Source organism: Salvelinus alpinus, chromosome 29 (genome assembly GCF_045679555.1).
Source record: "Salvelinus alpinus chromosome 29, SLU_Salpinus.1, whole genome shotgun sequence".
NCBI lineage: Eukaryota > Metazoa > Chordata > Actinopteri > Salmoniformes > Salmonidae > Salvelinus > Salvelinus alpinus.
In genome coordinates this window covers 15090201-15102000 of record NC_092114.1, presented here as the reverse complement: position 1 = coordinate 15102000, position 11800 = coordinate 15090201, and the positions used below count along the sequence as shown (strand labels likewise).

The window sequence follows — 11800 nt, the reverse complement described above, 5'->3', positions numbered from 1 at the left end:
GTCAGAGCTTTTGTGAATAAAATTAAAAAAACTCGCCAGAGCTCTTTTTCCTTCATCTTGTTCAACTGTTACCATGGCACCTGCAAAAAGATTGCTCAGATGTGCGAGTGCCTTTTTGAATTTTGAGTCACATGCACAAGAACAGTGAAATTCTGTAACGGCTGTCGTCCTCCTCATCTGAGGAGGAGAAGTTTGCAGGATCGGAAGACCAATGCGCAGCGTGGTAAGTGTCCATAAACTGAACACTATGAAATACAAAACAATAAATGTGAACATGAACGAAACCGAAACAGTACCGTGTGGCAACAAACACTCACACGAAAACAAACACCCACAACCCCAACAGAAAACAGGCTACCTAAATATGGTTTCCAATCAGAGACAATGACAAACACCTGCCTCTGATTGAGAACCATATCAGGCCATACGAAAACCCCACATAGAAACAGAAAACATAGAACCCACCCCAACTCAGGTCCTGACCAACACTAAAACAAAGAAAATACAAAAGAACTAGGGTCAGAACGTGACAAATGCTTAACTTGTAAGACCTACCCAACAGTGCAGTAATCAATATCAAAATAGTATAACTAATATTGTTTATTTTTTAACACAAGAAATAAGAAATGAAAGAGGAAGCTATATACAAGTTCAAGGTTCAGTGCCACAGAGAGGAAGCTATATCCAGGATGCCAGGACTACATGTACAGGGATACTGGAGTAATTGAGGTAGATATGTAAATGTAGCCAGGGATTAGGAGAAATGTAGCCAGGGGTAGCAGAATAATTAATACTAATAGTAAACAGTATGGCAGTAGCATGTGTGTGTGTTTCAGTGTAGGCGTGATAGGCGCATATACATGGAAACAGGGCTGAAAAGTGACTGGTAGCAGGAATGAAAGTGGTTATGGTGTGTTGCAGGAGATGGGTCGGATTAGGAGGAGATGGGTCGGATTAAATAGGAGATGGGTCTGAGCAGGAGGAGATGGGTCGGATTAGGAGGAGATGGGTCAGATTAGGAGGAGATGGGTCGGATTAGGAGGAGATGGGTCGGATTAGGAGGAGATGCGTCTGAGCAGGAGGGGATGGGTCGGAGGTGCAGGAGGAGATGGGTCGGAGGAGGAGGAGGAAAAGCGTGGGATAATTATCATCAAAAGAAGCCCAGTAGCCCCACTCGGCTTGTGGTGTCGTTGTTGCTAACTCCTACGCTTATCAGTCATGGCTCCATTAGCAGAGGGAGTTACCCTTGTCACTAACCACATTTGCTGTTGAGGAAGTGACTGCAATGGAAACAGCCAGTGAGTTTATTTTAGTCAAGGTGCCGTTGCAAATGTATGCTAATACAAATGAGATAAGATCAACAGAAGCGTTAATCATTCCATGAAAGAAATAACTATTTTTAGGAAGTCGAGCTGATAGAAATAGATACTATGACTCGATCACGATTGATAAGGTTTTTCCCAGTTCAGCATCAGTTAAAGACGCTTAGAGTACGGTCATCAGACCAGTTATGAAATCCCTTTTGTAAAAGATCCAACACTTTTATTTGTTTCTGGAAAAAAAAAGCGTGGCTATAGAATCTCAAAATAGTGACTATCATTAAGGGATGTAAAGTCGATGTTGCATAAACTGTTCATGAATGATCATAATTGATTCACATACAATAAATGTTTTTTTCTTTATAATTTTATTGAGGTATTGACTCAACAGCACAAGTTAAATAAATAAATACAATAAAATTACTCTATAAAATGCAATTAAATAACATAACAATTAGGTATTAGACACTTCAAATAAATTAAATAAATTAAATAAATATGGTCAAATTCCATTTAAATAACAATATATAAATAGACAACAATACAACTATAATGAACAAATAAATTAGAAATAATAATAGCTATATGAATAAAAAAGAGGAAGACATTCAGAATCAATTAGAAACTATTTTAACTTCTCAATAAGATGTAGCAGCCGATATCAAAATGCTAAAAATACATTGAATCGTCGTCAGAATTCCTTCAGATAAAAGGATATAACACGGTTGGTTTGAGTGCTGTGGATGGTAATTCAGCAGCAGGTCCTGAGAGTAACACTAGTTCAGTACATAGTACTTTAACATTATAGAAAGATGCTGCCATGGTAACACCACGGTAACACATCTGTTATACAATAAACCCCAAGTATATATAAACTGCTACAGTTTACATAGGTTGGTATAATTCCTCTAGCCTGGTCCCAGATCTGTTTGTGCTCTTGACTACTCCATGCTGTCGTTGCAAGCCAATGTTTGGCATGTCAAAGGGAGGCAAGAAGTGGTATGATGGCACAAACAGACTGGTACTCAGGCGTATAATTCCTCATCTTTGACAGAAGAGTATAAAAGCATTGGCTTTAACATAAAACAACAATGCCTTAACCTCAGTCAACTTCAGTAGATGAACCGGCCCCGACTCCTATCAGGTAACCTTCTCGTATCTTCTTCTTCTTCTTCTTCTTCTTCTTCTTCATGTAATTAGCTACATTTTCTCTCACACTGTGGCTGCATCCCAAATGGGGACCTATTCCCTGTATATAATTCACCCGTAGAGCTCTTGTCAAAAGTATAGGGAATAGGTTGGCATTTGGGACACAGCCTTCCTCTCTGTCGTCAGCCATTTTGGTCTGTCTTACAAGGCGAACACACCAAAGAAGTTCTTCCCATCGCCACTCTCCAGATAGGGCAGAAGCCTGTTCTCTGTGGCCGTCCGGAGCCTGTCTCCCTTCTCCAGGCTGAACACTGCTCCAACATACACTGCATTATACCATTTCCCTTCACTCGCAGCCTCGTTGTTGGAAGACTTCTTACACACGGTACGTACAGAGTTGAGCAGCGTCTGGTACTCCTTGTCGTCTTCGGTGCCGTAGCTTGGGGACCAGCGCGTGACCGTGTTACTCAGGTGAACCATGTCCTGGTTGTTAGGGTGCTTGCGGTCGGCCTTGCAGCTGACGTGGAAAGAGACCTGGCTGTAGATGAAGTATAGGCCCTTCTGGGGAATCACAATTTCGTTGTTGTTGAGTTCAAGACCCCCCTGTGAGAATTCCTGGCCCTCGTCATCTGTCCACTCCACTGAGGACTTGTATCCTCCATTGGCGTTGTATTCACCTAAAATGGGAAGGGAGGAGAGAGAGAGAGAGGTTGGACATGAATATAATTCACTGTAGATATTGACTCACCATCTCTATTGAGGCAAGTTGTAAATGAGCAGTTTCAAAAAGAGATGAAGGTTATGTCTTGACATATATCGTATGTCAAACAGGCTTGATTCATTCACAGCATCCCATTTCAAAGGGTCAAGTGTGAATTGATTTGCATATAGTACATTTACATAGTGTATTTCCAGACTATTCATCGTGCAGAGAAGTTCATTCCAGTTCTACAGTGCTGTTGAAATGACTAACGCTTTTGTGCTGAATGCATTGTGTCTCAAATGGCATTCGATCCCCTTACAAAACTAGTGCACTATAATATAGGGAATAGGGTCTTATTTGAGGGTACAGACAGGCATCGAATGCCTTACTGGATAGTGTGCTCTTACCTTCTAAATGAATGGCAGTCTTTCTGTTTCCAGAGAGTTGTCTCAACGTAAGCGGAAGTCCTGAGGACGGAAGGCACATGGAGATTTAGAAACGGTGACATCTTTTCACAAGCTGGGAATCTTCTCAAGCTAACTACACATGAGAGGTTTTAAGAGCTTGCAAGAATGTATCTTGCACCCTATTCCCTATATAGTGCACTACTTTTGACCAGGGCCGATAGGGGGGCCCCGATAGGGCTCTGGTCATAAGTAGTGCACTAAAAGAGGAATAGGATGCTATTTAGAATGCAGCATATGTATATATAATATTATAACAACATAGCACCAGCAGTAGAACGTGACAGAAAAAAAGGGATGTGAACTCACCATCAGCTTTCTCGTTGGGATCTTGTGTCTGAGGAAACGTGAAACAGAGATAAAGTAAGAGTTAGTCCTGTGATCGGTTTCATATTGATGCTCATCAGGAGATATGAAATATACTGAGCTAAAGCAGAGACATACAGAGATTTACAGAGGATACAAATAAATACAAAGTTATGCATAGATATATAGTGATATAGCTGTATAGTAAATAAATACATATAAATAATTGCAAGGTAAAATACATGTAAAATGAAAGTACATTTTTATTGATCAAATTGCTGATGAAATACTCTCGATGTTAACACATCATAGGAGTTCAGATCGATTTAACGAGACATTTTGCCGTTAATAATAATAAATAATAATAAAATGTATATTCTTACCTTGGCATTCCAGGTAATGAAAAGTGCAGCTGAGACACACAGTGCCATTGCCAACAGGGCACCACACAGCCTCCACTGTGGTGTGGACTTCTCCCGTACCAGGGTCACGGTCGGTGACGGGTACACAGGGCCATTCTCCATGTCTACGGTCACTCTGCTGCAATCACCTTCCATCGTTTTAGTAGAACTTTCGGTGGATCCTGGAGTAGAGACTTCCTTTACCTACTTAAAGCCAAGGCAGTATTCGAAGAGAGTTCAAGTGCCAGTTAAGCTCTTTTGCGGTCTAGAAGTTTGTAAAAATGTAGTGCTAAACTCCAGCACTCTTCTTAGAGGTTGTTCTTGAAGGTAGTGATGTTCCTGCTGTTGCTGTGTTTGATTGATTGATACTCTGAGCGCTGCTGTTATATACACATGTAGCTTCTGGGAAACTCCAGTGATGTCAGTCAGAGTGGAGGCAAGCAGAGGAACAGAGAGTTGGGGGGAGGAGGCATGGGGACTGGTGTAATGGCTGGGGGAACCTGTGGCGTTTTTCACACTTGAAATAAAAAGTTTCACACCCACACGCAGGAAGAGTAGCTGTTGCATGCAAGAGCTACTGGGGATCCTAATAAACTTTTTTTTTTAAACACTGCATGCACACACAGCTATCTTTCTCTCTCTCTCTCTCTCTCTCTCTCTCTCTCTCTCTCTCTCTCTCTCTCTCTCTCTCTCTCTCTCTCTCTCTCTCTCTCTCTCTCTCTCTCTCTCTCTCTCTCTCTCTCTCTCTCTCTCTCTCTCTCTCTCTCTCTCTCTCTCTCTCTCTCTCTCTCTCTAGTAACACCAAAGCGTAGCTCTCAAACTTCATTTTTTATTCTGTTCCATATTGGGTTTCACTTTATGGGATTTTCTTGTCTCTTTCTTGGCATTTACATTTTCTGCCTTCATCTTTTACATGTCCATTAGTTTCAGCACTGGTGGCTGGTTTTAAGGACAGAGCAGTCTATTGAGCAACAGACAATGTTGTGGTATCATTTTAGTAGGATGTTTTTTAATATAAAGGATGAAAGTAAAATGTGTTTGTGTATGTAAAGCACATTATCACTGTTATGCTGAAGTAGACTTGTATGTTCATGTTATATTTGGACTATACATTCTCACAAGCAAATATACTCATTTGCCTTATGGGCAAAGAAAGATGTGTCATGGCTGCAATGGTATCATTTTCATTATGTTAATGTTGCATTTTCACTTACAGTGCATTCGGGAAAGAACTCAGATCTCTTTTGACTTTTTCCACGTTTTGTTAAGTTACAGCCTTATTCCAAAATTGATTAAATAGTCCCCCCCCCCCCCTCAATCTACACACAATATCCCATAATGACGAAGCAAAAACAGATTTAGAGATGTTTGCAAATGTATAAAAAAAAAAAAACGGAAATATCACATTTACATAAGTATTCAGACCCTTTGCACAGTATTTTGTAGAAACACCTTTGGCAGTGATTACAGCCTTGAGTTTTCTTGGGTATGACCCTACAAGCTTGGCACGCCTGTATTTTGGGAGTTTCTCCTATTCTTCTCTGCAGATCCTCTCAGGTTGGATGGGGAGCGTCACTGCTCAGCCATTTTCAGGTCTCTCCAGAGATGTTCGATCGGGTTCAAATTCTGGCTCAAAGACATTCAGAGACTTGTCTCGAAGCCACTCCTGCATTGTCTTGGCTGTGTGCCTAGGGTAGTTGTCCTGTTGGAAGGTGAACCTTCGCCCCAGTCTGAGGTCTTGAGTCCTCTGGAGCAGGTTTCCATCAAGGATCTGCTGAGAAACATCCCCAAGGCATGATGCTGCCTCCACAATGCGTCACAGTATGATGCTGCCACCACCATGCTTCACTGTAGGGATTTCCTCCAGACGTGACGCTTGGCATTCAGGCCAAAGAGTTCAATCTTGGTTTCATAAGACCAGAGAATATTATTTCTCATGGTCTAAGAGTCCTTTAGGTGCCTTTTGGCAAACTCAAAGCGGGCTTTGACTGAGGAGTGGCTTCCGTCTGGCCACTCTAACATAAAGGTCTGATTGGTGGAGTGCTGCAGAGATGGGAGAATCTTCCAGAAGGACAACCATCTCCACAGAGGAACTCTGGAGCTCTGTCAGAGTGACCATCGGGTTCTTGGTCACCTCCCTGGCCGAAGCACTTCTCCCCCGATTGTTCAGTTTGGCCAGGCGGCCAGCTTTAGGAAGAGTCTTGGTGGTTACAAACTTCTTCCATTTAAGAATGATGCAGGCCACTGTGTTCTTGGGGACCTCCAATGCTACAGAAATGTTTTGGGGTACCCTTCCCCAGATCTGTGCCTCGACACAATCCTGTCTCAGAGCTCTACGGACAATTCCTTTGACCTCATGGCTTGGTTTTTGCTCTGACATGCACTGTCAACTGTGGGACCTTACATAGACAGGTGTGTGCCTTTCCAAATCATGTCCAGTCAATTTACAACAGGTGGACTCCAATCAAGTTGTAGATGCATCTCAAGGATGATCAATGGAAACAGGAAATTGAGCTCAGGTGCATTCTGTTTCATAGCAAATAGCCTGAATACTTATATAGTATTACATTTTTTAAATTTGTAATACATTTCGAAACATTTCGAAAAACCTGTTTTTGCTTTGTCATTATGGGGTATTGTGTGTAGATTCATGAGGATTTTTTTATTTGATACATTTTAGAATAAGGCTGTAACGTATATCAAAATGTGGAAAAAGTCATGGGGTCTGAATACTCTCCGAATGCACTGTATGTGAAGTTGTCCCTCTCTCTCTCTCTTTGGCCTTTCATGTTTCATGTTTGGGCTTTCCACTGAACTGGAAATTAAATTGCACCGTGCGTCTGCACTAGATTTGGCATCTCACTGATCCCGTTCTACAACTAATGTAGGCCTACAACACATTTGACACAATGGTTGTGATATTTCACAGATATTTCTGTGGAATAATAGAGTTGGTCTGCTCTATTTTCTTTCCCCCGACCCGTGTGTTGTACAGTGTCTCCACAAAGCTTACGTAGTCATTTTTTGGGTTGCAGAGAAACTCCCCGTTGTATCTTAACTGTTGTGCCGAATGCATTCTACATCAGTTGTACAACTTGAGCGTGTACGGGGCCAACGTCTCAACAATACTCAGCGCTGTACTGTGTGAGTGACAGAGCCCATTCACCCACAGATTAGCAAAGGTATGGAGGGAGAGAAGGATGTGAAAGAAAGAGACGGGGGAAGGTGTTTAATATTCTTTTCCTTTTCTCATCAACTGATAATAATAATGTTGTCAAGGATAGGAGCAGGTGTTATGACAGTGGGATGTTTCATTTTTATATAACCCCCATCCTATTCATAATGAAAGTGGATTACATTATCCCAACATGTAAAACACCCCTCTTTTAGAGGTAAGTGTACGGAAAAAGTGATACCTAAAAAAAACACATTTACATTTCAGTGTCTCAGAATAAGATGGCAGGTAAAACACACAGGAAGTGTTGTAATAAGAAAAAGCTTTAATCTGACGTCTAGAATTTGAGCTCGGTAGCCGCGAGAAATACTCTTAAAACTCAATTGCTATTGATCCTGTAAAAAAAAAAAATCAGCTATGTGGATCTCCGTAACGGACGGCTCATGACGAGAGGCGGGGAGTGTGTTGTGGTGTGTTGTGTACCTCCGATCAAGTTGATTTTCACATTTTTCATTGAGATTGGTGTCATATTGGCCTAGACATGATGACAGGGAGATTTGAATTTAACAAGTGAGCTTCAATGCCTATATAGTGACATCTATGGCACACATTCTCCAGGGCTGTTGAGCGGCTGTTTACATCAACAACAAAATGTTTTTTGTGTGTGATTTATTTGTTTTTAAATATGTTTTTATTTAACTTTTTTTTTTTTAAGATACCATACGATGCGTGATATAGTGTAGATTTACCTTGTTTGGTATCTATGATTTTGCTCATACAGACAAACAGTATAAAATTGCAATCTGTTGAAAGAATGACTCATGTAAATTAGTATTGAATTCTGTTAGATTGTAGTTCCGAGATTTATATGGGATGTTTATTGTTCCTGTTTCCATCCTGTGTGTGACATAATGTTGCTAACTCATTATTAGTACTCATCTATTCAAAACATCACCACACAAAAAATACAAAAGCACTAAATATAGCTCTTTATTGACATATTCAACCTGCGTTTGTATTTGTTAAGTAATGTCGATGACAACACTTCCTTTCCAAAGCCCATCTTTGTGTAAAACGCCTGGGCTTCTGAGGCTAGTCAGACACTGACTCACATAGGGATATTATTGTGAAGAAGAAAATAAATTACAAACTGACAGCCATCTGAGTAACTGTGTCACAAAGTTACAAATATATTCTTTCATTGATATAATACACAAGTCACTACTTATCATCTTTACCGCTGAAACTTCTGATTATGGACTTTTGGGTTTTGTTCACGTTGTTACAGTATAATCTCTGTATACTACATACACTTATAGTATAATCTCTGAATACTACATACACTTATAGTATAATCTCTGGATACTACATACACTGTTATAGTATAATCTCTGGATACTACATACACTTATAGTATAATCTCTGAATACTACATACATTTATAGTATAATCTCTGAATACTACATACACTGTTATAGTATAATCTCTGGATACTACATACACTGTTATAGTATAATCTCTGGATACTACATACACTGTTGTAGTATAATCTCTGGATACTACATACACTGTTGTAGTATAATCTCTGGATACTACATACACTGTTGTAGTATAATCTCTGGATACTACATACACTGTTATAGTATAATCTCTGGATACTACATACACTGTTGTAGTATAATCTCTGGATACTACATACACTGTTATAGTATAATCTCTGGATACTACATACACTGTTATAGTATAATCTCTGGATACTACATACACTTATAGTATAATCTCTGAATACTACATACATTTATAGTATAATCTCTGAATACTACATACACTGTTATAGTATAATCTCTGGATACTACATACACTGTTATAGTATAATCTCTGGATACTACATACACTGTTATAGTATAATCTCTGGATACTACATACACTGTTATAGTATAATCTCTGGATACTACATACACTGTTATAGTATAATCTCTGAATACTACATACATTTATAGTATAATCTCTGAATACTACATACACTGTTGTAGTATAATCTCTGGATACTACATACACTTATAGTATAATCTCTGAATACTACATACATTTATAGTATAATCTCTGAATACTACATACACTGTTGTAGTATAATCTCTGAATACTACATACATTTATAGTATAATCTCTGGATACTACATACACTGTTGTAGTATAATCTCTGTATACTACATACACTGTTGTAGTATAATCTCTGTATACTACATACACTGTTGTAGTATAATCTCTGTATACTACATACACTGTTATAGTATAATCTTTGGATACTACATACACTGTTATAGTATAATCTCTGAATACTACATACATTTATAGTATAATCTCTGAATACTACATACACTGTTGTAGTATAATCTCTGGATACTACATACACTGTTATAGTATAATATCTGGATACTACATACACTGATGTAGTATAATCTCTGAATACTACATACACTGTTGTAGTATAATCTCTGTATACTACATACATTTATAGTATAATCTCTGGATACTACATACACTGTTGTAGTATAATCTCTGGATACTACATACACTGTTGTAGTATAATCTCTGGATACTACATACACTTATAGTATAATCTCTGAATACTACATACATTTATAGTATAATCTCTGAATACTACATACACTGTTGTAGTATAATCTCTGAATACTACATACATTTATAGTATAATCTCTGGATACTACATACACTGTTGTAGTATAATCTCTGTATACTACATACACTGTTGTAGTATAATCTCTGTATACTACATACACTGTTGTAGTATAATCTCTGTATACTACATACACTGTTATAGTATAATCTCTGGATACTACATACACTGTTGTAGTATAATCTCTGTATACTACATACACTGTTATAGTATAATCTCTGGATACTACATACACTGTTGTAGTATAATCTCTGTATACTACATACACTGTTGTAGTATAATCTCTGGATACTACATACACTTATAGTATAATCTCTGTATACTACATACACTGTTATAGTATAATCTCTGGATACTACATACACTGTTGTAGTATAATCTCTGTATACTACATACACTGTTATAGTATAATCTCTGGATACTACATACACTTATAGTATAATCTCTGAATACTACATACATTTATAGTATAATCTCTGGATACTACATACACTGTTGTAGTATAATCTCTGGATACTACATACACTGTTGTAGTATAATCTCTGGATACTACATACACTTATAGTATAATCTCTGTATACTACATACACTGTTATAGTATAATCTCTGGATACTACATACACTTATAGTATAATCTCTGAATACTACATACACTGTTGTAGTATAATCTCTGGATACTACATACACTGTTATAGTATAATCTCTGGATACTACATACACTGTTGTAGTATAATCTCTGAATACTACATACACTGTTGTAGTATAATCTCTGTATACTACATACATTTATAGTATAATCTCTGGATACTACATACACTGTTGTAGTATAATCTCTGGATACTACATACACTGTTGTAGTATAATCTCTGGATACTACATACACTTATAGTATAATCTCTGTATACTACATACACTGTTATAGTATAATCTCTGGATACTACATACACTTATAGTATAATCTCTGAATACTACATACACTGTTGTAGTATAATCTCTGTATACTACATACATTTATAGTATAATCTCTGGATACTACATACACTGTTGTAGTATAATCTCTGTATACTACATACACTGTTATAGTATAATCTCTGGATACTACATACACTTATAGTATAATCTCTGAATACTACATACACTTATAGTATAATCTCTGAATACTACATACACTGTTGTAGTATAATCTCTGAATACTACATACAATGTTATAGTATAATCTCTGAATACTATACTGAGAGACTGCAGTTATTAAACATCAGCGAGATGGATGAGGCAGAACAGGATGAAACTGTGGCAGTCCTAATATGGACACAAAACATCACACTTTATGGTCAGCAATTGTTAAAGAACGCTATATCATAGTTAAAGTTAAATGTTTTATTATGACCTTTTATTACTTATGGTTCCCCAAAGATATAGATAATAAAACGAATTACGTATTACATAAATAAGAATCTCTCACATGCCATATACATTTGCATTAAATACTTAGAGAGGAGGGGAGATGGTGACTTAACATTTGATGAGGACTCCCCCCCCCACCCCCCTCCCTGTGTGCTTGGCCTAGTTTAAAGAGACAGAAGGA

At 38.1% G+C, this 11800-nt stretch overlaps 1 protein-coding gene across 1 annotated transcript; it reads right to left on the bottom strand.

Moving 5' to 3' along the window:
• Positions 1 to 2511: 2511 nt before the first annotated feature.
• LOC139559105 (tumor necrosis factor-like) lies at positions 2512 to 4758 on the bottom strand. Its single transcript, XM_071374825.1, has 4 exons — positions 4325 to 4758; positions 3945 to 3972; positions 3579 to 3638; positions 2512 to 3145 (listed from the first exon to the last, which is right to left on the bottom strand). Exons 1-4 carry the CDS (start codon positions 4496 to 4498, stop codon positions 2670 to 2672), a joined length of 738 nt encoding a protein of 245 aa, XP_071230926.1. The 5' UTR covers positions 4499 to 4758; the 3' UTR covers positions 2512 to 2669.
• Between the last annotated feature and the right edge of the window lie 7042 nt (positions 4759 to 11800).

Coding starts and splice junctions, on each gene's coding strand:
- LOC139559105 (XM_071374825.1), bottom strand. CDS start 4,498: ATGGAAGGTGATTGCAGCAGAGTGACCGTAGACATGGAGAATGGCCCT. Junction 3,973..4,324: donor TCATTACCTGGAATGCCAAG/GTAAGAATATAC, acceptor ACGTTTCCTCAG/ACACAAGATCCCAACGAGAA. Junction 3,639..3,944: donor TCCCAACGAGAAAGCTGATG/GTGAGTTCACAT, acceptor TTCCGTCCTCAG/GACTTCCGCTTACGTTGAGA.